The sequence below is a fragment of the Apus apus genome, chromosome 9, assembly GCF_020740795.1.
Source record: "Apus apus isolate bApuApu2 chromosome 9, bApuApu2.pri.cur, whole genome shotgun sequence".
In the NCBI taxonomy this organism is placed as follows: Eukaryota; Metazoa; Chordata; class Aves; order Apodiformes; family Apodidae; genus Apus; species Apus apus.
In genome coordinates this window covers 14593864-14621789 of record NC_067290.1, presented here as the reverse complement: position 1 = coordinate 14621789, position 27926 = coordinate 14593864, and the positions used below count along the sequence as shown (strand labels likewise).

Below are 27926 nucleotides of genomic sequence, written 5' to 3'. Positions count from 1 at the left end.
CAGCCTCCAAACCTGACCCTGGCAGGTTCTCACAGAGCCAACTGCCTTAGACACAGCTCAAACAAGCCCAGGGCTCTTAGACCCTGCCCCACTGTTACAGGAGACGGCTGTGCCATGCACAGGACACCAGCTGGGGATTCACAGATGGCACATCGGCTGCTTCCCAGCTCCCAAGGAGTTGCCTCTTCTGTAAAATAAGCACAAACACTTCTGTACAATACTTGTGTACACTTCCATGTCCGCCACCCTCTTCAGGGTCCCACCTGGTTTACAGCACTCCTGGATGTTGTCACTGCAGGGCAGAACAGAAGAACTGTTAGCCCAAAATTAATAAGAAGGCATTGCCCTACTATGCAGGGGCTGAAAGCTGAAGGTGCTGGGCCCAAGTGTGCCTGTCCCATCACTCCAGCTTCTGGACTGCAGTATTGTAAAGACTGGAACCCCACAGGAAGGCATCAGGTCCAGATATGTTTTCAGTTCCCCATGGAAAACTATTCAGGAACTGATATATGTCTTCAAGCACCAGACTGAATTGACAAGAAGGCACCAGCTGGAAACTTAGAGCTCCTGCTCAAACTTTGGACAAGACAGAAGTGAAAACATGGGTTGCAACGGCTTTGAAACCACTCTGCCCAAAGCAGCCAGGACACCACCACATTATGCACAAGTTGCCCCTGGCATAGTGGGAATGTGTATCACCCTGGCAGGCACAGAGATGGGAATGTAGGAGTGATGTACAAAGCACCCTCAAAAAACAGGATAAAGGGACAGAAACTTGGACGTGGCTCTAATCCCAAGTGTTGTACCTTGAACATGTCACAACTCTTCACTCATTGCATTATTATTTACCTGTAGTGAATATTATTTGTATAGTTAATAGGAGTAATATGATAAATATATTCAGGACATGCTATAATCATAGAGACACCTAGATAAACATAAAATTATTTAAAATGCATCCTTGCAGAGATTTGTATTTATAAACAAATCCTTGAAATCTCAAGTAAATGCTCAAAGTTGATTAGCCTTTGAATAAGGACATTACTGAACTCTTTCCTTCTCCCCTTTCCCGTCACCTTCTACACAGACGTACCTTGCAAAACACTACAAACTGCAACAGCTCAGCAAAAGCAGGGATGACAGGAGGAAGGAATGCTGTAACACAGTTTATTAAAATCAGTTTATAAAACCCTAGGACCAGTTCACAAGGAAGAATGGAGGTCTTGTCCAACACTTCAAGGGTGGGAACAGGGCTCCACAGAGAAGGTTGAAAGCCTCAAGATGATCTTTGTTGGAGGTAACAAGATCTACGTGGCAGATTTGATGATTCAGATCCTCTCTAGAGCCTTGTTTTCCTTTTTGTCTTTTAACAATCTTCTGAGCCTATTAACACACCAGTACTCCATGTGCCTACCACAAACTAGTTTTTGTCTGCATCATTGGAAGCACATAATTTTCATCTTAGACCCTGATAACACTTTCACAAATATTTGCTTCACCTCAACTAAGAAAAACCAACCCAAAATACAGCAAGAGGAAATATTTTGATCACAAAATAAAAGAAATTAGCAAACCAAGGCTAGGATCCCATAAAACAAGATCTAGAATAGAAAAAAAACAAAGGGTGGATATACTCCTGTGAAATCTCCCTCAGGTAGTGAAAATCTTTAGATCCAGAAACACCTGACAAAACACTGCAAATGAAGCAGCATCCTCCCCCCCGACCCTAGGAAACCAACCAACCTCCTGAAATTAGCTATGATCAGCATATCTTAGGCACATGACCTGGAGATAATTACCAGAAGGGATGCTGGCAGACACCAGGGTCCATTCAGAGAACATACACCTGTCACTTCTTCACAGATTTCAGAAGCCTCTCTTCTAGAGCAGTCTCTTGCATACAATTGCATGTCCAGCTGCATGCCCTAGAGGCTGTGGATCCAAGAGGAACAGCAATATTCTCTGCAGGATACCTTCAACTACTTAAATCCTTACTAAAACTATTCACATAAAGTATCATTTAAATTAAAAACATTATGAGAGAGAGATCTAACAGTGGCAAAGACATGACATAATGTTTACAGTTCAGCAAACTTACATGTCATCAGATGAGAATCCATGACAAACTCAAATCTTCACATGAGGCTACATGAAGACTTTATGAAAATGGAAATGTATGGATACTTTTTCCTGTAACGGGAATAACTCTTTACTGTTTAGGTGATGCTCTATAACTATAGGAGGTAAGTTTTGAAATATTGGCTGCTCTTACCAATTCTAATATGAAATGCTGTCCAGATGAATCCAAAATAGAACTGCATCTGTGCTACTCATCTCAAGAGCAGTGACATTTTTCTCCTTTCTCAGTACTCATATTTGAACTATTAAAACACTCCTAGCAGAACACTTGGCATTTTTTCTATTCCCAATTTCAAAACAGTAGCAGAAGTTACTCTTGCAGGTAGCTGTTAAAGCCTCAGTGCATTACTATGCTGAGGCTGCCTTCTGTTCTCTCCCCTCCTCTGATACAGTTAAAGCCAAAACAAAAACCTGTAACACTTCTGGTATTACTGTATCCTCCCTAGCAATGCACAACAGAATCATGTCATACAAATTAGCCTTTAAAAGCAAAGCCCTGATTCAAGTTTAAAAATGCAATCTTTCACAAAGGTCTCTCTTTGCAGGATAGCTTCTTCATGGCCTCATTGCCTTTGTGGTACCGACTGAGTTGATCATACTGATTTTAAATTGCTCCTTTTAACTTTACCCTCCACCCACAGGTCCTTGGCTTCTCTTCTCATTGGTTATTGCACCCTGGGGCTGCAGAAGAAGTGCCTGCCTGCTTTTGCTTCTTACGGCGTTTGTTCAGGAGGCGGTTGTTGGATGTTTTCAAGTCTTTAATTTTCACCTGATCATAATCCACCCTCATGGTAGCCAAAGCGCTGGTCATCTCCTCCTGAAACCAAGGAAGCAATTTATTGAAAACCTTGAGGCAGCGAGCACACAGCCACCCTACACTACAGCCAGGAGATGAATGTACAGTTGCACTATGGCCAGAAAGAGCTGAGCCCTTTCTGCTGCACTGGACTATGACTAAAGGCTTCGTTCTACCCACGGACTCATTCAGGAGGAACTATTCACAGTGTTTCATATGTGAGCATGCAGGACCACACTCTGCTGGCCTAAATTCCACCATGTTCCTTGCCCAGTATTTCTTACTGGTTGGCTCTGGGCCTTCACCAGCTACTGAGCCTGGGCTTCATTCCTCTGTTACCTAACTAGGTTGGCAGGAACTAGAATAAAGAGCCCACACAAAGTTGTTTATAAGTATGTGCTTCAAATTCACATGTTTTTTTAGTTTGAATTAGTATCTAGGTGCAGGCAAAATTTAAACTTTTAATAAAGCTGTGAGAAAAATTCTGCTTAAATTAATGAATGTCTTTGCATTTAGTTAAGGAAAGGAACAATTATTAAATATGATAGGAAAGCTGGTAGCCCAAGGGAATACCTCAGGGACCTACGCAAAGCATAAGAAGTCCTCAGAAACATGGAAATGAGGAACACTAAGTGAAAACATCCGTTTGACCTCTTTCATTTGGGAGGCAAATGCTGTCTAGGTCCTATGAAATTTTACCACTGCATAGTTCAACAGCTGAGACTACATACCAGTAATTTAAATAAAACCAGTAAGCAGTAAAGTGTACTACAGCAATTATCAAAGTGCCAACCTGATTAAGGCCAGCAGGAAAGAGTTAAAGCTTGCGAACAACTTTTAGTCTGCCCTATAGTTTCTCTTTGCAGGAAGCATTCAATTGTCAGTATAAAGAGCAGGTGAAGGATTAAGGGAAAGACAGATATATTTTTATCTCCCCCTGCCAAATGTCACAAGAAGTCAAGGCTAAGGTTATTTCATGTGGCTTTAGAGTAAAAGACAGGGTAGAAAACCAGAATTCAGCTCAACCCTCCCACGCTGACCCCCTGCATTTTCAACCCATTTTTCACTTTGCCATAATTAACTTCAAGCTCCCTCAACAGAGTCCCTTCTCCTCTGTGGTTACATACAGTGGCTCAGCAAGCTAACAACTTTGATCATAACCATCATTTTTGTTGGTATCTTGCCCAGCTGGAAGGCTGTCTGATGAAGTTAAAATAGTATTATTCTTTTTTAAACCGTTATCATATAATCTACTGTTCCAACCTCGGCTGTTTGTGCTTCCTTTGTTTAACGTGGTTACATACAAAATAGCCATAATCTCCAAGGAAATATGCAAACACGGGGAAGTCAGAATATTTAAATTCTTACCAGACTTGACTTCAAGAAATCTGAACTATGATTGACTCACTTTAACTTCATCCCAATGGTCTTTATCCTCTTGCAGGACCCGAGCAGTATGTAGAGGAGTTGGTGGCACTGCCATTGATCTCTGAGAAAATGGAAAATTAACAAAATTAGTGTTCTGCAAAATCACACTTGAAGTGACTGCTTGCTCTTCTATGTACATGGAAGGCATAAAAGTTCAACAGATGTCCTTTGGTTGCCCTAATTATTCATGCTTCCAATCACTCCACAAGCTAGCTCATGGGTGAGGTAGAAAAGGAGTATAGTCCTCACAGGACAGTAACTTTAAAGAACAAAAGGAGAGATAGTGCTAAGTTTCTTTCGCTCAGCTTCCTTCCAGTCTAACCAATGAACTTGAGATGGATAAAATGTTATGTAAATTTTAGATTTTAACTGTAATTTCACTATACATTAGTCAATATTCTAAAGTGGTCAATTTGACCTTTATCTTCTAGGATTTGTTGTAGGAAAAACTTTCTTGCACAGAAACATTAACCAAGATCACCATTTTACCAGATCTAAGTATGCCCCAAAGAGGAAAGTATACAATTATTCAGAGTAAAGCACAGTTCAGAAGACAGTGCACCACTTGAGATGCCCTTCCACATAAAACTGAGATCTGTGCTCACCTGCCATGAATGATCAGTAGATTCTCTAAATTAGAATAAGGTACAATTTCTAAAGCAGGAAGCACTGCTCCCTAGCTAAATTCAGCAAGAGCCATGACGTTTCTTACTAGTCCTTAACCCAAACTATACTTTTATTTTTCTATTCTATCCTCCTTAAGCTTTCTAACCAGACTTGCTGTCAACTGCTGTGGCACCTTCACCAGGTGCAGCCGCATGTCAACAAGTCTAAGGAGATCCCTGTACACGTCTTTGTAAAATAAGCATTACACTGGAAGCAGTGCTTATACTCCACTGAGATAAGAGCAGCACTGCAGCAGTCACAGAAGTGGAAGCAGGAATCATGACTCCCACGTCCTCTGGAAAAGGACCGTAGCTGACTAAGGTATAGTTTTATCAAGTACAGGTGGGAGGTGGAAATTGGAAAAATAGCAGACTGGCTTTAGTGGTGCCCCTGTAAAGGTGTTGAAGGTACCCTCATATCTGCTGTCAGCTACTTCTCATTGAATAAATCCTATCTACAACATAACTAGAGGATTGTGGGCTCCACTTAGACAGTTTTTGCATAGTCCTCAATAATACTTCTGCTAGCTAAGAAAAAAAAAAAAAGAAAAAGAAAAAAAGAGGAGAGACAAACCCCTTCCTCCGCTGCCAGTGTGTGACGTCTCCCCATATATGTTCCCACTCAGGGATTTAGGAAAAGAAAAGGAAGAACACAGACATTCACTGTCTTGGTTCTTCCCTCTCCCTCCTTCTGCCCCATGGGAACAATAGGTTCAGCAGAAAAAATGCCAACCTGCAGCTCCTAGAGCATTCCTCCAGGAACAGTATTCTAGCATGGCTTTTTGGTGCAGCAGAGTCTACAGACCTTGTCTCTAATCTCCTCCTTGTTAATTGGTTATATGCATATTTCCAGTAACATGTGTCGCTGTAGGTGGTAGCTTCCTTAGCTATTAAGGCACTCACTCTGTGAAATTCATTGCCTGCTGACTTCAGGAACACCTCCTCCTTGGGTCTCCAAACACTTGGAGCTGGAGGTATTTATTCTGAAGAGCAATTACATTTCTATTGGGTTAAAAGAGACTTAGAAACATTGCCTAAGTTCCATTCCACTTCTACAGTGTCTTTGCAACCTTAATTTCTCAGCTTTAACAACTCTAAATGAAGACATCTACCTGTTTCATCAGGATCTTATACAGCTACATTTCTGTATGATTCTACAGGCTTTCAGATTTTCAAACAGGCAGTATAGAAATGCTGGTTATTAGTTGCACCTGTTTCTGCCCCTTCCTCTGAGGAGCAGCATAGACAGATAAAGCAGCATGGAAGAACAGGGCATTCTACAGCACAAGTGACTCATGAGTTTTTGGACAGTTAGAAACAACACTGATGTCCTTTCAGGCATAAATGTGAGAAGCATAATCTACTATTTTGAGTGACATCTACAGAGCTGAGATGACTCCTGCGATTATTGCTCCATGTTTGAAATAATCAGTCATAGTATTAGAGTCTTTTATTCTTCATTCCCCAAAATTATATTTTTAGGAAATGTAAATTCCACCAAGCCATAGAACGAAACTTGATTTGGGACCATTAATAGCTCCATGTGCCACCCCATCTGGCAACCTCTTACAGGGCACTAAGCCAAGACCCTTGCTTCTCTCCCACACGTTTCCAAACTCTGCCAAGGATGAGAATTCCCACTAAGCACAGGACTGTGTTCACACTAACACAGCTATGAACAATGGTGCCCAAGACCACTAATAATAGCTCTCTTTAAATCCTGAACTGATGAAGTAAGTACATACTGTTTATTTTTATATCTTTAAAGAGAGTAACACATGCATATGCTGCAGAATCAACAGTGACTGCCTGCACACAGAATATAGACACATTCATCTTTTGCTTCCAAGGATTTTATTGTGGGTGTCTCTTTGTGTCCCCTGGTAACACCAAGAAGAACTGCAGTTCTACAGGCAGATGACCTGTGGAGGGCACAGTACATTAATTAAGCTATTAACAGTAATCATCATCCTTGTCTTGCAGTGCTATGTGGAGCTACATTTAAGTTCTGTAGGTAAGAATTCATCTTGCTTCATTTTACAAAGAAATATGAAACTCACGTTAATCCAAGGATGATTCATAAACTGAGAAACTGTCATCCTCTCTGTTGGGTCAGTCTTCAGGAGGTGGCGAATCAGTTGTTTGGCTGAAAAACAGGACCAACATGGCATGTTGTAGCCTACTATTGTGTTGCCAAATAACCTAGAGAGCACAAGGACCTGCTGAATGAAGAAAGATAATTTTGCAGAACTCAAAATACCTGTCTATTGCTGTTACCATGTTAAGAAGCCATGTGCAGTGTGGTGGGTTGTTCTCATGTTTAAAGAGGCAGAACATAAACACATCCAAAACAAGAGGTAAGCGGAAAGAGAAAGGATTGGGGACACCAGCTATGCTACCTACACATCACCAAACCAACTGTTTTGAGAGCAAGAACTTGAGAAAAACAGAAATGTAGGAACTGAAAGCTGCTAAGCTGTCTGTGTGAAAGATGGCAACAAGCTGGGCATTATGGGCTGACAGAATGCATAAGCTGATGTTTTGAGAAATGAGAGAAGACAAAAACTAGCACAGGCTGCAGGGGGGAAAAAAAGACAGCCAACTTTTCTTTGATAATGAAGATGCCACTAAAAGGACAATGAAGTCAAAGAAACGAATTGCATAAACAGGCTTTGCAGTAGCTTTCTGTGAACAGGTCATTTGCCAAAGCAAGAGTACTAAGTAACCAAGACATGAGATGATAAGGGTCTGGACACAAGTTTCATTAATGCAGGAAACACAACATCCAAGGGACATTACTGAGAAAGGCTTAATCGTAACTTCCTGGGCAGAGCCTAGAAAAATTCTGAATAAGAGTTCTCATTTAGAAACAACAATGCAAGTTGATTAAACTTGTAAGAAGGTGCCAGAGGTAGAAGCTGAGACTAGTTTGTTGAGAGAGGCTGTGAAGGAGATTTACAGAAGAGATTACCTGGAGTCTAAAAAGTACAAGGAAACAAAAGGATCACAAACAGAGCCCTGTAAGATGACTACAGGAAGCTGATGGGGAATTTAGAGGAAGCCTCCATAGATCATGCAATGAAGGAATGACCAGATAAAGAAAACCATGACAAGAACAGTGTAAAGGAGGGCAAAAAGAAACAGTCTCCTGAAGGTGCATGATGAGCCTAAATTAGCTGATCTTGATAGGTTCAAAGGTGGAGGGCACCTGTCTTCATTCAGGCAAGCATACAGAAACATAATCTAAGTGCATGTTCTCTCACCTGAGCATTTTAACAACTGCTGCACTATGAACCACTCACAAAGCCGACAAAATATTCAGGCAGCAAGACATAGCTAAAACATCCTTCTTAATGTTCAGTAGTTCATGCTGCACAGGCAACTGTGATACCCAATGAGGGGTTAAAGTGCCACAGATCACAGTATTATTCAATGTTCATTTGTTATTGCTAAACAGCAAACAGTAACAGGATGCTAGCAACAGCAATAGAAAGGGCTGTTAAAAAAAAGATGTGTCCAGAGGTTGCTGACCTTTCTCTCTAGTATGTTGGGCACATGAGACTTCAGCTTAGGAGACCGTCAGAGTAGGAGGGAATCAAAAACATCCACTTTCAGGCTATTGATTTGAGCCCATTCAGCTCACAGCTGAACAGCAGAATCATTTGGTCAACAACTTATACAAAATAAATTGTTGACCTTGATTTAAGTGGCAGCTGGCAAGTTCCCACATCACATAAAATCTTGCCATCCTTGCTAGTTGTATCACCAAGGAGGGCAAAGACTGAATGAGTTCTTCAGACAGTTTGCCCTTCTTCCAACTCGGCTTGCATTGCAGCTGTCCTGCCAGTCTCCTTTCTCAGGATTAAAGATTTCTGCTTCCAGAGGGTTTAATCTTGGCATTCACTAGCACTAGGTGGAATCTGAAAGAATGTTTTCAGTTGTCATTTACTTTCTGTAATACTTAGGTTGATGGCTAGTGTCTGAGTTCCCAGTCTTTCCCTGTGTCACCTCACAAAAAAATAATTTCAATTAAAAAAAAAAAAAAAAGTGAAACAAAATCTAAGGCAGGTTTCTACAGTCTCTTGTGAGGACTCTACCACTGCACACCATGCACACACTCATCAGTAGCCCTGAGCACTGTTACCTTCCTCCGATACTTCAGCCCACTCTGGATTGGGAAACCCATATTGCCCCATCCGAATTCTTCTCTTCATCCCTGGAGAAATGGCTTGACCAGTGTTTGAGTAGAATGGAGGGAACCCACACAGGCTGCAAGAGTGTACAAGAGAATTCTTATAACTAGGAAAGTCCTTTCTTCTCTTAAGAAGTCCCATACAAGTTCATACTCTTCTGCACATTGCATCCTAGTGACTAATGACTTGTAACAGCAGATTTATGAAGATGTGCCCTTTTTCTGTTCATCAAACCTCTTTCCAAATACTTACAGAATATATGTGATAACACCCAATGACCACATGTCACATGACTTGTCATACTTCTCAGGACCAAGGACTTCTGGTGCTGAAGAAGATTAAAATCAGAAATTAACAGAGGAGCAGGCATTTCCTTTCAGCTCCATCACCTTGCTAAGTAACAGCATACTTCAACAACAAATAACTGGAGGCACTGAAAAATGCAGCTCACTGCAGGAACTGGGTAGTATCATCAATTGACAAGTTTCTAAACACATCTAATGTAGCTTTAAGAAGGAGGAATGGAGCTGGCAAAATGCCCTACTCTCACCTTAGTGTGTCTGCTCAAGAGAATACTAAGATTACAGAAAAGCAGAAGGAGCTATAGCTAAATGTGTACAGGGAGACACTGCAGTGAAAGAGGCAGGAGCATATGTTCCCAAAATCAGAAAAGAAAGAACCTACTTGAGTTGTGATAACACTTTGAACATTACCTAGGGTAGAGGGTTTTTAGCTCCAGCAACTACAGAGCAATGTATTTTTCTTTGGCTTCCAAAGCATTAAATTTTTTTCACTAAGTAACAAAACTATAGAGAAATATATTTAGAGGGATTTTTTTTCCCTGAGGGCAGGTGAACTGGCAGGAACCTTGATTTTGTAAGGAAAATCATTCTCTAAACATATGAGCAATTATGCTAGTTTACAAAAAGGTGCTGAGAATGGAAATGCCAGCCTGTTTATATGCATAAAAACGTATATGTGTAATTTCTGTAAGATTGTATCACTAATCCCAGCTTACAAAAATGTAAAAGAAAGCATGAGGAAAAAAAAAAAAGCCATTGAAATTCTCTGCTAACAGCAAATAACAAGATCTTTCAATACATAAAACTATAAAAACTTACATTGTACCAGAGAACTACTTCTTCCAAAAAAAATTAAGCCTTTTCCTTCAAAGAAATTCCAAGCCCAGACTGCCTCAGTCATACCATATGGTGAATGACTATTAACTCAAAGACCCAAAGGATGTACTCTAAAATGAATACATAAAGGACAGTCTGCTGTGGCATCCATTACACAGTGCTCCATCTTTGGATAGAATGCAGGCAAAAATTCAGCTGTGACTAAGTCAAATTGGTCCTTTCTTACTAATCCCTCCTTTTGCCACCTTTAAGAAGCTTTACAGCTGAGGCAATGCTCTCCCTGTTCACTTCTATCGCATTAGTTAAACAAAGGGAAGTTTTTCAAGGAAAACACCCAAATAATCATGAAGCTGAGTTCAAATGATGGCTTTTATTGCATCTTTCAGAGGAGACATCAAGATTACTTCAAGTGTAATCAGAAGCAACACATTCTCTCTCCTTGAACCTCATTTGCAGCCCCTGTTAAGGAAGTTTCCCCTGCAATCAAGAAAGCAAGCAGGAGCCCTGAACTGTACTGGCACCAGACTAGGTTTAGGCTGGATGTCAGTTTAAACTCTGCAGGCTACCTTTTTGCATTACATCCACAACAGAAGACTCCCCATCCACTCCTGCAGTCCACAAGCCCACTACAAGGGGATGGAAGACAGAATGAAACACAAAAGAAATGCATCTTGGATAACTTACCCACATAATAAGGAGTGTAACAGGGGGTCTGCAGTGCATTTTGTACAGTGGTTTCTTTGGCAAAGCCGAAGTCTGTGAGTTTGAGCACAGTATCCTTCTCTTTAGACGTGTAAAGCAGGTTTTCAGGCTGAAATACCACCAAGAGAAAGGATAAACTGGACCATGAAGAGATGTCTCCCATGAGCTGAAAGGTCAAGCCATTCCCAGTTGTCTGTATCACACCAGCATCTGGGTTTTCTTACTTCTCTTACATCCCTACCATACCAAGCAGAAAGTTCCCTCCCGACATGAAGCACATTCGCTCAGACTAAGGATCAACATCCTTCTCAACATGGTATTTAGGAGCACAAATCACAAGACTCTCATCAGGTCCACTAGGCATCAAGTCTGGCTTCCTGAACCTCTGTCTAGTTCACTGCACTTACTAGGACTGTTCTGTCTGATCAACACCAGTTGGTCTGACAGCACTTTGTACCACACTCAGGTAGCTGAGGTGGAAGATGAGAAGTCATCAGCCAAACTGTCTACAAGCAGCTGCCATAACTCCATCAGAAATAACTGATACAGACACAGTCCCCTTCCAGCTCCACCCCCTCCTATGTATCCTGAAACCTGAGTTGATGCCTGTCTTGCTCCATACTTCATAAAGGCTCTCCAAAACCAGAAGTGGCATGGAGGGAACTAAAAGCTCTTGGGCACAAGAACAGGGATAAGAGCACATCTCCAGAATCTGCAATTGTTTGAACTTGTTTTTCAGTTTCTCAGTCATAAGGAAGCTCTGCCCTCTCTCAGGTTAGTGTTTAGGGACATAAAGAAAAAGGAAGGGCTTGAAAGAAAATAAGATTTAGGATTTACTAAGGAATTTGAACCATTTCTGTGTTAGTTCACAAAGTGTGTGTAGGAGGTTTTTGGGGCTAAGCACTTCAGTTTCTGTGCTGGTGAAAAGCAATGGGACATAGCTCCACAGAGGTGAATAGATTTTTAGTCTCTGCACTGTGAAGTCCTTCTCCAGTTACTACCTAAAGAACCCTCCAACACACCCCTCAGCGACACTAAGCAATGGCAGTTCTCTTCCCAGCTAAACACACAGAACCATCTGCAGAAAATTCACAAATTTAGAAATGTGGAATCAATCAGATGCCTCCGTCTATCATCCTGTGACCTGCTCTTCAGCACATTCCACCATACTGCTGTATCACTGCTCCAGAAATGCCTTGCTGCAGCTCTCATCTTTGCTTGTGCTGTGCACCTTACAGAATGAAACCAAAATACAATACTGCAAACCATGTCAAATCTCTACAAGAACTGGGTACAAACCTTACCTAATAAAACACTGTTCCATGTGATAGTAACTGAAATATTCCAATCTTCCCCAATATTTACATATGCTATTAAAATGGGTTGTGTGCATGGAACTGGCATTACCCTTCTCATATATGCAGTTTATTCTGTTTCTGAGGGGTATTTTTTTGTGTCTGGGGTTTTTTTTGCTTGGTTTGGGGTTTTTTTTAGCCAAGTATGATGCAGAAAACAACTAATAACTGGCAAAGACTGTACACAGCACCTAGATATAGCACCTAGTATAAGTTCACTTCATGCAGTGTTATCTTCTTGTCAATTAACTGGATTGCAAGTTGGTAGTACCTCTTCTGACTACCATCTGACTATCACCAGATTCTTCTGCATTCTATACACAACTGGGAGGCTTTAGCACACACAAATATTCTGACCTTTGACTATCTGAAAACTAGTTGTCAACAGATCCCTTCTGACACTGGCAGAGGAATAGGAACACTTTGACCATCTGACTGTACCCTTAGTTCTATTTAAACCACCACTGCCCATTTATTTTTCTGCCTTATGCTCTTTTCTTCCTGCCCACACACCTTCAAGGCCTCACCTTGACATCTCTGTGGGCAATGTTCATTGAATGCAGATACTGGATGGCTGTTCCGATGTCTCTCATTATCTCAGAGGCCTCTACAAATATAATTTTAGAGAAAGGTCACATTAACATTCCCACTGTAACTCAGGGACATGCTTGGGAATGCTCATGACTTACAAACAGCTTGCTGGAATACATGGCTAGCGGCAAGACTAGAAAACCTAAAATTAGCCCTAACAGCTGTGTTTTTGTTTTGCAGGCAACCATACCCCCCAATTCCCCAGCTGCTCAGCCCTCCTCCTGAGCAGGCATTGCAACTTAATGGTTGAGACTCTTAATTTTTATGAACTTGTAAATTTGTGCTTTAATTTGCTCACCAGAAAAGCAGCAAGAGCAGAGCAGGTATTCAAGCAACAAGCAAGACTGGAGAAAGAAGCCCCAACCAGGACATATCCCTGATTGTCCAGGACGTGTCCTTGGTTGTCCAAGACAGAAGTTTAACTTTCAGCTTCTAGTTCAGGGGCAATAGAAGGATCTAAAAGATTTTCTAAAAATAAAGCAACATAACAATATAGTAGTTTTAGGATAGGTCACTTTTTAATTCCTCACTGCTTTATAAGTTTTTCCGCAGGAGACACAAAATCAACAGTTCTATTCTGCAAAAGCCAAATGGTTTCTCAAATTTAATAAAATCCCAGTGGTAAATTTGAGTGGTTTGTGAGCTGCCTTGCACAGACTCTTGAAGTCTGGAAGAGTTCAGTTACCCAGGGAGAGGTATCAGAGCAGGGAGGAGTGACACTTCCACTATACCAAGGGAGCATCATATTACATCCCTATTGACAGGGAAAGAGAATCAGCAACTTCAACATCTTCAATCTCTGCTTTCTGCATAGGTAGAAACCTCAGCTGCAACATTGAGAGAAGAAATTATTGTACGGTAACCTAGAATCCTTTTTCATATGGTTTGAGACTGACATTACACAATCTCAGGCAAGGACAATCAGAAGGCAGAAACACTCATCTTCTTCAGGGAAAACCTTGCACAACCTCCTCCCTCCTGGCCCAACCCAAAACACATGGCTCCTAATGGGAAGTTGTGGCTGATATATAAACAGACAGTGAACTTGGGGAATCCAGTGGAACAGGGCTCATTTATCTCAGGAAAGAATGAAGGTGGGTTTTTTTGTTTAACACTCCCAGATGATTTCTGAGTATTTAGAATGTTATACAATGATATGTAATGTAGAAAAACAACGGTTTAGCAGAATGGAGTTACTAATGACTATGGAGCAAGTTCCCTCCCTTGGAATCTCTTGTATTTTAGAGAGAAACAAAGTTTCTGAAAATTTTTGTTTTCCCTACATGAGTCTCATACCACTTAAAGGACTCATCCCAGACTAGGAAACAAAAGATAAAAAAAAGCCTGCCCTCCATGCCAGACTTGCAAATATCCACAGTAATTTACAAGCTCAGGTGTAAATTTCTCTACTTCCACTAATTTTGTCACATGCTAGTTACAGACTAAAATTTTTGCTCCTGAGCAGAAAAGAGCTCTTGTCTATTGTGAATGGACCAGGAGAACCAGAGCCAAGCATGAATGTGATACTCTGCAAATAATAAATAGCAAAGACAATAAAAATGGCATGACAATTCTATTGCAAGACCTGTCAGTGACTCAGCAGGTTTTTAAACTTGCACATAGTCGTTTTTTATAGAGGAGCAGGATTGTTTACAGTGTAGCTAATAACACTTCATTTCAAGTAGTACTTTAAAACACTTGAATAAGAGATGTTTCATTGAAAGTGATTTGCTCACCATATTTATCACCTAACAGTGTAGCTGAGCACAATGTACTGCTTGAGGGACAGCCAGAAGACAGATCACAGTAGGATGTGCCTTGGTCATGTCAGAGGTGGTCTGGCAGGGGAGTAGGGACTAGAGTAGCAGAGGCTGCAGTGGTTCAGAAATGAAGAAGCTGAGCAGATTTGTATGAAGAATTTTCTCCTAAATGTCCCACATGGTGCCTGAGGTTGGCAAATTCTGATAATTCCTGATTTTCAGGAACTTTTAAAAATAACTGTTTAATACTAAGTTGAATGGAAGCTATAAAAATGTATATAAACAAAAATAAAGCCAATTAAAAAAATTCTGTAAGGAATCTAAGTAAGGGGACAGAGAAAAGGAGAACCAATCTTTCACAAACTTAAAAATTAAAAGTGTGATTTTTTTTTTTTACCTCTCTCAGTGAAAGCTTGATCTCCTCTCTCCTGGATCCTGCTGAACAGCTCTCCTCCTTCCATGCTGAAACAAAGAACACCAATAACCCCACCTTATATGAGCAGAAACAATCAAATTAACACCTGCATCCATAACATCACACAGCACCATGGCAAGGAGACATTACAGGCCTCCTATGGTCAATGCTTCCCAAACACCACGCTCACTTGAATCAATGCACAAACCCATTCTCATATGGAATAAACAAAAAGACCAAGGAGTTTTGATGCTTTCAGTCTAATATACCTTGTCAAAAGGTTGGGAAGTCAGACGCACTGGGAGGCTGACATTAATCTTGTTTTATGTAAAGGTTAGGGATGAATTAAAAATAAAGGAGGAAGCACAGATACTGAAAAGGATTATTAATTTGTCCTTGGTGCAGAGACAATAACTGTAGTATTACAGACCAAGGAGAGAACAGAAGTTAAGAGTCAAAATAGTAGCAAAAAGGATGTCAGATCATAGGATTTACACCTGAATTTGGCAGCCAGTCACAATCAAAGTGCATTGTATTTGTAGACATATCTGTCAAGATTGTATTAATTAGTCCAGGCTTTAATGAGGACAAATGTCATGGAGTACAAGGACATTATTTTCTGGTTAAGGTTCCTCATTCTTCCATCATACAAGATGGCTGGAGCAGGTATACATTTCCCTACCCATTCCATAAAGACAACAAAAGGCTTGCTATGCAAACTACAGTTGTGCTGCTGGGAAAGCTCACCTGACTCTCATCTAACCCAACACATTCTCCCATTCCCTCCACCCCTTCAAAGAACAAGGCTTGGTGGGGGGATGCTGCTGGTCCATACCATTCCATGACAATGAGGAGGCATCTCTTTCCATGATGTATATTCTCATAAACATCCAGGATATGGACGATGTGGGGACACCCTGAAGCTCTCCAATGATATTCTACTTCCTGACGGGCTTTTGGGTTGTCGTACAGGAGCTGTAAAGAAACAGGGGAGAGCAATGTCAGTGAGTCAGCATCATTCTGCTTTAAATGGGCACCTACATGCATTTGAGCACAAAGATGGTGGCAAAGGCTACTTTGAGCACTTTCTCCAGCCAAAGGATGGGAAGCCATCACAAGACTTTCACCATCTCTGGACTTTCCAGTGTCCTAGACTGAGGAATACAGAGACAATTGGTCCCTTGGAACTGGAAGGACCTTGAGCAGCAGTGAGGGGATATTCTGAATCAGAGATGGAGACAGACCTATCTCACCCACTTCTGGATGGGAAATGGCATTTTTTTCCCTATTTTTTTGTAGTTCTTGAAAACCAAGGAGAATCCCTTTGCCAAGGACAATAACCCTCCCACCTGTCCCTCAGCTGCTGGGAGAAGAGACTTTTAGGTGCAATGCAAATCCTTAAAGTTCAGTGAGATTTAAAACACTAAGGACTTTCACACTGACACAAATGTGCTTCTTAAATACCACAAAAATTTCTGACCCCGTCAGGGTCAGAAAGTGACCTCTCACTATCTACGTGCTTGAACTTCTCTCTCTGTCACATGCAAGGCCAGTTTATTTTAAAGGTTCTAATCTCAAGAAGGGAGGTAAGAACTCATCTTTCCTGATCCTGCAACCTTGTACACAGGAAAGGAAACATGTCTCTTCCCATTTGAAGAGCTGCTCTGTATCAGACTCTGAAACTGAGCTTTTGTGCAAGAGGGATACATTGCTGAATCATGCCTTTTTCTTCTCTGCCACTAGCAGAGACACCACTACACACCACTAACACTTTGTGACAGAGACTCTCTCTTTACAGCACATTTATATGGTTCCCACACAATACGACTGTGATCAGTTTGATACTTGATGCCATATAGTAATAAACATTGTAATGATGGAGCAGCAACAAAACTAATGCTATAGAAAGCATTGTCAAATGCATTGAACCATAATACAAGTAAAGAGTGATCACCTCTGATCTATTCACCTTAGAATAGGACTACAACAACTGTTGGGGAACTGTTTTCAAACAGGCAAACAAAACCTATCACTGCTGCACTTCAGGGCCTTAGCCTGAAGCTCTTGTCACTCGTGTTTATTATCAGGTCCCAGTTAAAACACAACTGCATTATAATTGCTGAAAACAAGTATTAACATGTAACCTGTCATTAGGGACCTATGAATCAGTCCAGGAAAATGAGATTGTTTTTCCATCAAATTGCCAGGCTAAGGCAAAAGTGGTGTCATAGTCTTCTCTCAATACAGAGAAACACATTATTTATGTAAAGGTCACATGAAGGAAGTCACAAATTCTGGTTTCTTTATTGTCTCTAATACAGACAATTTGCATATCAGAAAAAAAAAAAAGCTGCTTCAACATCCCTTTCAGCAAAGCAGACACAGTAACATCGCAGGAGAGGCCTGTAACACTTCATGAAATGCTGGACAGAAGGTAAGAGGCTTCTCTTCTTTTCCAGGCAGGGAACAGGAAAAGGATGACAAGTATTACCCTCCCAAGTGCACATTTTTGTGAAGCACAGAGAGGCTGCAGGAGGGTACAAATGGCCTCAGGAGGGAAGCTGGCTCCTCGGCTGAACGGGCAGCAAGCCTCACCATCGTGACCACCCTCCAGGTTGCCCCAGCTCTGCTCCAAAAGCGCCAGCATGACACCAGATTTTCAGTGGTGTAAGGAGCTGAAGAAGCTTTCTTCCCAAGTTCAATGCCCTTGCAGCCAACCTACTTCTTCCACAGCTGTTACTCTGCACCCAGAGCACACCCTTTTGAGATCACTAACTATCCACCTCTTCCTTCCTGCTCCAGCCCACTATGGCCTGATTTCCAACACAAATAACTTCTTAAAGAAAGAGATGGCTCCAATTTGGACAAAAAGCCCATTAGCAAGTCCAAGTGCAGTTGCTTTATTTCTTTCAGCCATCAGCCTATTCAGCAGCTTTCCCTTCACAGCCAATGTTCTAGCTCAGAAGGACTGTCTATCTGCATTTTCCTCTCTGCCCTTCTGAATTTGGGCTGTTGCCTAGAGGTCTCTTCAAAAGTTCCTTAAATCACATATACAACAATAAAGCCCAAATACCCTCAGGACTAACCAGGCCATTTAGAAAAGTATTACAGGGTTTACTGTTTGGATATTACTGGATTAATGCCACTTCTGAGCAGGACATTTCAAAAACCTTCTCACCAGTCCTGTGCTATTAATTAGACAAAACCATTCACTTTACTAATGTTACCTGCACTATAACCTGTGTATCTTGTGCTTATACAGTGTGCAGAGGTGTGGGTTTTCATTTTTGTACTAAGTGCTTATGAAAACTGTTTCACAGAATTGAATTCTCACTCTCTAAAGAGCTTTTAACAAGGCATTTTGATACAAACAAGGATGTTGCAGTTTCTTTTCTCCAGCCCTACAAGCAAGTTTCAAACACTCCTTAGTGCCAAGCTTGAATGTACTCATGTCAAGATGACACCTGGAGAAGTAGAAAAAAGGAAATGCAAAAATAAAGAGCAGATACACATACCAACCATCATCACATATATAAACTGTTAACATTTGGATTCTTCTTTCTGAGGATAAATTAAACCTTTTCCTTTTGTCTAAAACTGGAAGCCATAACTACACCTTTAAAGACATCCTAGCAACACAGGCACCTGTAAAATGAAGGACTGGCAGGGTTGAAAGCATCACTTTCTACAAAATTCAGGTGGTGATTTAGAAACACAGACTGAAATCCTAGACATATGGTTAAATTTAACGAACTAGCAAGAACCATACATGGACAATCTGCCATCTTCCTGAGCCTGAAGAGAGACTGTGCTTCTATTGCTGTGATAGCTTTGATAAGACTATAACCAGGTTCCCCTGACATTCTACAAAAGTGCAGTGGTAGTTGTGAACAAACCCAGAGTTTCAGATAAGTTTTCCAGCACTGCTGGTTCATGCTGGTTTGAGGGAAGAGCAGCTCTGTCAAACATATCAGCTCAAGGAGTCCCAGTCATCTCCCTGAGTTCCCACACAGTTCAGCTGAGTCACAGCTTGTCACAATGGGCTGTGGGCAGGATTTTTTGTGAACCAACTTAACTTCTAAACAACAAACCCAAGAAACATGCCCCTAGTCCCAGTTTTTCATGAAACCAGATCAGTGATCTAATGTACAACACACAGCAGCTTTTGCATATCAGCAAGGGGATGCCCATGTGCATGGTCAGGAAACACAGCTTGGAACAAGAGCTGTGCAGTAGGAAACTGGTTTTTTGCTGAAGCTCAGCAAAACTGAGCCATTTACTGAAGTACTGCCTAAAAGCAGATGAATTAACAGTTATTCATTGGGAGATCACCAAAAACAGAGGTGATGGAAGGCAAGAAAGTACAACAACCCTAGAGCCGTAACCTCAAGCGATTCACAATACTCTTCTGGAGATCTGAAAAAGCTGGAAAGGGAGCTGTGCTATGGAGCGTGCTCTGTCCATGGAGGAACAAAAGGGCAGATGCCAGAAGCCACTCCAGAATGCCCTGCTAATTCAGTGTCTGGGAGTGGAAGGAGGCCTGAACTCTAAATACTGGGGTAATGATCTAACTCAGGTTAGCAAGCACCTCCAAAACAAATTCTAATCTCCAGTTTGGAAGGCCTGCTCTGTGAAATTTCTCCCTGTGCAGTTTTTTTACAGAAAAAAAAAATGGAGACTAAAAAGTGACACAGTATCTTCTAATTGCTTTTCCATTGATTCAGTGTTGTGTAAGCAAGGAAGGATTGCAGGAACCCTCATACCTTAATGGTCTGATCTATACAGGAAATAGCCTTCTAAGGACTCCAGGGAGCAGCAAGTGATTTTCTGGACTCTGAAATTGTAACAACAGAGAGAGAAGATATCCATGGGCACAGGTCTGAAACAGGCTGAGGACAGGAAGTAATGACTTCTTTGTGACTTCCTCTTTCAAGTGCACAAGCAGGCTATTACACCTGCTGTCTGTTCCCTACATAGATTTAGACCCCCTACATATGCTTTTTACACTTATTTCAAACTTCAGCAATTCATGCTAGTTCCAACCAGTTGTGGTGCTTGGATTAGATCTGTTACAGGCTCAGTTCTCACCTACTGCACATGCTACATTAAAACAGCATCTGACATTGCAAGGAACTTTTACTTACTGGCAGCAATGCCGGAGTGTGAACTCTTCTTCAATAGACAATCAGTTTTATAATCTCTGTGCTATCTTCCTCAAGGGAAGGCTTCTCATTTTTAAAACATAAATGAGACCCTGCAGTCCTAAGGGTCCTCAACATGTAGTATCGATATATAGGAACTTAAATATAGCTTTACTTATTTTTCTATCTGAGGAAAAAAACATCTCGCTTCAGGCATAAGTGAGTAAATGTCCAACTTTTGCTTTCATTCCTCTTTGCATGTGGCTGTTCACAAAAATGCTGAATCCTACAAATAAGCCTTGGAATCTAAATTCACACTAATGCACAGACAGTAACACCTTTTCCTGCAGAGCAGCTCTTCCAGTTGTTCTTTATCCAAGGCTTGATGGCTAAAGGAGGCTTTCATCTCCTCCCTCCCCTATGCTACAAAAAGAAGAAAAAAACAACGACAAAAAAAGAGCTACCACTATGGCTTTGGACATTTTGTCCTTTATTACATTTTGATTATTTGCACTACATCTATTAAGTCAGTGTTAACAACCTTTATCTGTTTCTAGATCTCTTCATAAGGGATAAAGACATCCTTTGTCTTAGAACACTGAAGGAATTGAAATTATCAAGGTTTTTGTCTTCACGCATCAGCACTGCCAGTCAGTTGAGCTGCAACAAGAAGCACATGTCTTTTTGCAATGGCAGCCCAGCAAGCAGGCAAATCTAAACATGCATCTCTCAAAGAAAGCATTGATTTTTTTTCATAAAATTAAAAAAAAACAAAGAAACAAACAAAAAACCCAAAAAACCCACAAAAAAACAAAACCCACATTTCTGCTCAAATTATTTAGTACGGAAGCATCTGTCTATAGACAACAGATAAAACCAGGATTGGCACAGGTAGTGGGGTCATCACTAAATCTTTGTCTTTCCTGCTTTTATTTCAAATCCAGGTTAGGCTATCAGACACCAAATATGCTTGCAGGCTTCACTGCAACAGTCATCTCCAATTCCTGCCCAAGCTGCTACCACAGTTAGCATTAACTGGCATCTCCATCAGTGCTCAGATAGACAGCCAGCCCCAGGGGTGGGCTTCTCCAAGTCCTTAAGAGAGCACAGTCCACTAGTAGGATTTTGAAACACTCCTGCCTGTGGTATCCAATCCCTTTACTCACCTACTGAGTATCAGGGTTTTACTCACTGTACTGAGTATCAATCAACTTCTTCTCTCTGCTCTTCCAATCTCTACACATCTTACCCTCTGAAATGGCAACAGCTGCAACAGATCTTTGTTATCTTGCCAGCACATGCGAGAATGAAGAGGACTCAGCGGACTGCTGGCTTGTGGTGTCAGTCACACTCTGAAACCAATTCCTTGCTGACACACAAGGCTTCACATTTCTTAAGCACACATTTTCAGGGGAAAACAGGAGAAAGAGTAGAATGGACAAAGACAAAAATAACAGGTTAATAGAGTGATGTGCCCTTCGGTAAGAGTTTGCGCACTTGGACAAACAGCAAATTTGCTGAAGAATGTAGCTCTTTGAGCACTCCTGCTTCTCCATCCTCAGAAAGCACACACCACACAAGTATTATTTTGCTCCAAGCCTCTTTCCTGCAGTGAATTAACTAAGTCTCTAAAAAATAACTCTGGAGTGGTTCTGAATTGTATTTTGGGAGCAGTATTCAAATCACCAGCAGGCACTCAGTAAGACTCTATAAGCTGAGGTAAATAAATGAGACACATCACTATTAATTCTCTAATTACACATGCATCTAGCCATTCACCCTGCAAAGGTCAACTGTCTTTGTTCATAAATGTTAGTGGAGATATGGCAAATACAATGGAATGACAAAGCAGTTGGCCAGTACACATTTCAAAGGTACCCCCTTGCACATGTAAGGTTACCAAAGGCAGGCACAAAAATGAACAAAAAATGCAAATAAAGAAAAGCTACTGTCCTGATAAATACTCTGATAATATCACATAAATCTATTTGAACTGCAGTGCCAAAAGTATGTGACTGTATGTTAATACTATGGGGTACATATAGATTTACATAAAAAGCACAATGTTGCATTTTGCTACAACGATAAGATTACTTTTTAACACTGCGCTTGCTCTGCTGTGTGGATGGAAAAAATAATTCTTACTGGCACCTTCAGATTCCAGGTACACTCAGTGGTGACAGGCTACAAAACAGCTACATGTAGCTTCTATTTTATTAACAGGATTGCAACTGTATTTTAAAAGAAAAATGCATCACCAACATGTTCTTACCAGACAAGAACATCCTCAAGTGCTTGTTTATACAAGAAGGCCTAGAGATCAGCCCCTCTCTCTACCTCCTCCTTATGAGAACTACCACAGAACATTGCTGTTTAGCCAGCACTGACAACTGCATCCAACACCTGCAGTCAACATTCAGCATCTGGGGAGACCTGCTGCAAAGTCCTTTCTGAAACCCAAACACACCATGAACATCCTTTCCTTCCTTGAATCTTTAATATTGTTTTATGACCATCTGAGATGAAATAAAATCGTGAAATGCTCTAGAGGTTTTTTCCACCCGTTAAAACATCCTCCTTATCCAGGGATAGGCAGAAATGTAGGATGAATAGGCAAGCCACAGGATTTGCATTCAGACTCTTTAAATTCCTGATCCTTGGTCTTTAGGACCTTGATATGACTTTGCTCCATGCTGAGATGCTCTTCACAGCCATCATCTTCTTCCTCAGAGAAGGACTGTACAGATGTGTGGAAGAGCTGGACAATAACATCAAGATTAGCAAGGCATGGAACACCTTTGTTAGAGCAGGATGTGGCAGAAAACAGACCAGAAAACAAAAGTACTGAGAAGATCTAAGCTGGATGTTCTCTTTCCTAGTCTTCACACTAATAATTAGTATCAAAATTAACACAGAAGTGATAATACTGAACAAAGTAGAAGCAAAAATTAGCAACATGTTTGACCTCATTAACCACAGATAACAATAGCTCCAACAGAAGTCCATGCTGTCCTCCAGCCTTTTTCTCTGTATTTCCTGCACATATGACTGCAGTCATGAAGATTAAATAATTCAAGAATTGCCAGGAAGGCTTTGACATCCTTCCTCAGAACTCAGAGGCTCCTTGGGGTGCATATGGGATTTATGCTGCCCACACTTTCCATGCATGTGTCTTTTCACTCTGCTCTGCACCCCAGCCCCTTTTTGACAGTTAACACCTGAGTGAGTTTCTCCCACCACTGCAGCCATGTTTTCCTCTACAGCCCCACCATTTGGCAACAGAACGCAGAAAGAAGACACCATCCTCTCATACCACTGCCCACACATCTAAACTCCCTTTTAGCTGACTTCCCCCCAACTTCCACATGAATTTAAGACTGTCATCCATGCATGCAAAGCTTGGCAATATGCCACTCCAGGCCAGTTCTCTCCCATATATTGCTGTTCTTCCTGTTTTGTCACATTTCCTTTCTCTACACCCACATTTGTGCTTTCTGCCACATAATCTACCCAGCCAACCAGTTTCTCTCTCTTCTGTTGCACTGTTAATCTCAAGTATTCCTACATCATCCAAACACAAGAACCCAGAAATAAACAAAAAACTCCTCAAATATTCTATTCCACAGGGCTCATCTACATCTTTTAAACATTACCTTAAGGGCACACTTGCTAAATCCCAGACAGCCGTGGCACCGACAGCAACTGTACCTCATATCCCTCCCAGAGGAGATACTGAGATTTCACCCAGGTCTTCAGAATCTAGCTGGATCAAACATTCAGTCCTGAAAGCTTTCACCTGCAAGAACTTGACTTGTCTTCAAAAATAAAACAAAGCCCCAAAACCTTCAGCAAGGACATCTATGAGCTTCCTCTAGTGCTGCACATCTCTGCTATAAATGTTTTCATACTTATGTTTGTGCAAGCTCTGCTGTGGCATTTGGAAGCAAGATCTATGTCTAAATAACAATTTAATAGATAGCTCAGTGGTTGATAGTTTAAAGGTCCATCAGGCATGAAGATCCTTGGAACTGCTTAATGTGGACAGCAAAGATACGACAGAATAGCATGACTGTGAATGGAAACAAAACTGTGCAGCCTTCAGCAAAGCCTAGAAATGCAAAGGAAGCCATTAGGAGAAAGAGGAAAGTAAACTGTTCTCCCAAGACTTCTTGTGTTTATTTTGTCTGAATATATATTCTAAAGTCAAGTAAATTATTACATAGGAAAGGAAAGAAAGGAAATAAACAAGGGGAAGGGGGAATTCAACAGATGGAGTCAACATAAGCAAGTGATAGTGCAGTAAAACTGCTATTTATGTTGCAGTTTTCACTGATTCATTTTGCTGGGTGCACTAGCTTAGCCACTCAGGGTTACAGCTCTGCTTTGCCAGAATGGCATCAGAATCTAGCAATCAAAACCATTACTTTTCTCCCAGGCCCCACAGCAAACTCCTGGAGCAGCTAATGCCTTACAGGGCTCACTTCTTGATTTAGTGTGCTTTGATATCCAGGATGCTGGAAAACACACATTTCCTAGAACAGAACTGGGAGCCACCAGTTCATACACAGCCTAACAGTCCTTCCCAGTTCCTTTCAGAAACCTTCAAGAACACCATACAAGCTGCCTTTAATAAGATCCCCTGAGCACATCAATGCTCCATTCTTCTAATCTAAACCCCTCCTGAGCCGCAGCACCCATTCTTCATTCTTCTTCTTTGGCTAGCCCCCAACGAGTCCCTGCTCCCAGCTACTCCAAGCAAACTGACTTTATTTTCCATAAGCTCTAAAGGGCAAGAAACATATTTCCATTTTGCTGCCCACTTTCCAGTTTTTAGCCATCAAACTTCCCTCTAAGAATTTTCCCACTACCAGGATATGCTGTGGAGTTAGAGGTTGGAACAGAGGGCTCCCTCTCCAACATCCATAGTCCATTTCTTTGACAGGTGTTAGAAAGAACTACTTCACATTCCCTACAACCAGATGACAGAAAGAAGTCAGAAACCACAAAGGTAGAACAGAGTAGCTTAAACGGAAGAATGTTTTTTTTGCCAAAATCAAGAGCATTTCCTTCACAGTCATGAACAGATTTCCTCTCTGCTCCTGCTTTGTATTGGCTGCCTCATGACCACACATGCAAAAAGAAGAGGAGGAGGATCCAAATAATATTTAGAAGTCCAAGGTTTTGATGCCTCAGTTGAAGTGGCACCATGCTGAGGACTGCACAGGGGTCAGAAAAATGAGATGTAGCAAAACCACTGCTGAACAAAAATAATTTGAGGAATTTCAATCCTTTTCAGCTTTCCAAGCTGAACCATACATTCATCTCCCTCTCTTAAGACACTGTCCTTCACCCACCTGCTCTCCCTGCAGCAGTATCTGCTTGTGGTATGCTGCAACGTTGGCTAATTTCCACAAGTCAGCATGCCTGAAAGAGTGGAGTCTGGGCTTGGGGAAAGGAGAGGAGGGAGTAAGCAAGGTGGGACAATGGAGAAAAGGGACTCAGAAGCTCTTTCTGCCCTAAAGTCACCTGCCTGACTCCAAATAGCATTAGTACTGTGAAAAGAACTGCCCCAGGAAAGCGTTAATGAATTCCGAGGTGATTATTTCCCAGAAGCAATGTGCCATCCGGTGTCATTCTCCTAGATGTGACACATCAGGGAATCAGGAAAACATACCTGCACTAAAGCCCTGTTAAAAGAGAAACAGATTGTCTGAGCTGTGCAGCTGCTGGTCTCTCAACAGAGCTGATTCAACACTTCACAGCAGGCAGTGGCAAAGGGAGAAGGCACTCAGCCATGATGCTCTTCCCATCAGTCAGGAAGACAGATCCCCAAGTGGAGATAGGAAAGGTAAGGAAAATTTGCAGATTTTCAACATCATGCAGCACTTCACAAGACCTGGATGACACCAGTTTAATATGCAGGATTTTATCCAAGACCTGTCAGGTGGTGGTCATTTCAACTTTCGTGGCTTAATCCTCCTCTCATGGCCAAAATGGCTTCTGTATTTATTTAAATATGGTCATGCAACTCTTTCCCAAATAGTGGTCACTTTGGAAACATTTAGAAACCATCTCTTGGTTTGTTTTCACCATTTGATAGTCATGTGTCATGAGATGAAAGGAGCTTATTTCTGCAGATTCACTGACATACTGTGACCCTCCTGCCTCCCATTAGTTACTAACTGAAGTTGTAAGGGCTGCTCACAACCATCAAGAGACTAGCTCTGAAGAGCACCCCAGCATGTCTACTATCACAAGCTTCTTGACTCTCATTGCTCTACTTTGGGTAAGGGAGGAGAAGTCCTGAAGGTCTGGTGAAGGAACATGGTGACAGTGATACATTGTTCTCATCATACAACTACACAGAACAAGCTCAACCAGGTCAAATGCGACCACTTCCAAAACACTTCTTAATATTAAATGATGACAGCAACTATTGCAGAACCTGGAGGCATTCTTTCAAATCTTCAAACCTCCAAGCTCCTGAAGTCTCAGTTTCTTCTTAGCAGTTGACTATTCTAAACTAAGAAGCTGTGATATTTGGAACATGAGGGGCGCTCTGCCAGAATTCCTAATTATCCATCCCTAGCTGTATCTCCAACTGCAAGATTAGAACTATTTTAGTCAAAACTAAATTTTCTACCTGAAAATATACAACAGATTGGTAGAAAAGCATTCCTAGGTCCTGGCCAGACCCACCACCATTCAAAACCATCAAAAGACCCTGAATTTACTTATCAGATAACCAACATCTGATATGTCTCTGAAGTGTGGGCACAGAAAATCCACTTCCACAGTCTTGCTCCAACTGAATTAGATCAGGGTCTTCCACTTCACCACCTGAGCCCTTACAGCTTTTACTGAGAACTCTATTTGTCTACTGTGTGCTGTCTCTCAGCTTCCACTACTGAAACACAAGTTAGCAAAGTAGGGAAGTAGCTCTGAATTTCTCAGATTTGCAGCTGAGTGGGAACCACTGTCTATTTTGGGATGGATATGGCTAATCTTATTTCTCATGAGGAGTTTTTAAGTTCTGGGTGTTTTTAAATGTGGGGAATGCATGTTTTTTGTATTTGATAGAAGTTTTCATGCAGTCAGAATACCATTTTCTATTCAGTTTTAAGGGAGGTATTTCTAAAAACAATTATCACAAAACAAAGGAAATAGTTTTCTTGCCTTAGCAAGAAACCTCCTCGGGGGCACACACTCTCACTAAATGCAGCATGAGGGGGATTCAGAAGAGAGCCTGAGAAAACAAGACAGTCTGAAACTGTTTCTCCTCGTCCTATCACTCCATGCCCTTGTACAATGTTCCTCTCCAAGCAAGACGCTCCTAGAACAAAATTCCCCCCTTGATAAACTTCAAATCCAAGTAACAAGCAAGTAATTAGAAACAATTTGCATTTTATGTAGGCAGAACAGTTTTCTTCTTTTAGACTTATAACTGGAAATGGTGATTTTCTGCCACTTTGATCTTGGTTTAATTATAATAATAAAATCAAGAATTCCTAGATTATTTTATCTAATTTTCCCCTCTTTCAGCAACGAAAGAGGGGAGCAATTTTCCCCTCTATGGCTTTCAATCACAGTATGCTTTGTTGT

The 27926-nt window shown here is 41.3% G+C and overlaps 1 protein-coding gene across 3 annotated transcripts in view; it reads right to left on the bottom strand.

Moving 5' to 3' along the window:
• Nucleotides 1-1153: 1153 nt before the first annotated feature.
• MAPKAPK3 (MAPK activated protein kinase 3) overlaps nucleotides 1154-27926 on the bottom strand; it is a 112640-nt gene continuing 85867 nt past the window's right edge. For 2 of the 3 annotated variants that reach the window (XM_051627533.1, XM_051627532.1), the window contains 9 exons: nucleotides 16019-16158; nucleotides 15166-15230; nucleotides 12945-13024; nucleotides 11045-11171; nucleotides 9474-9549; nucleotides 9173-9297; nucleotides 7089-7174; nucleotides 4344-4424; nucleotides 1154-2956 (listed from right to left, as the gene is read on the bottom strand). In XM_051627533.1, the coding sequence (XP_051483493.1) occupies nucleotides 2798-2956; nucleotides 4344-4424; nucleotides 7089-7174; nucleotides 9173-9297; nucleotides 9474-9549; nucleotides 11045-11171; nucleotides 12945-13024; nucleotides 15166-15230; nucleotides 16019-16158 (939 nt within the window). In that variant the 3' untranslated portion in view covers nucleotides 1154-2797. The remainder of the gene's footprint in view (nucleotides 2957-4343; nucleotides 4425-7088; nucleotides 7175-9172; nucleotides 9298-9473; nucleotides 9550-11044; nucleotides 11172-12944; nucleotides 13025-15165; nucleotides 15231-16018; nucleotides 16159-27926) is intronic. The other variant, XM_051627535.1, reaches the window with a different exon arrangement.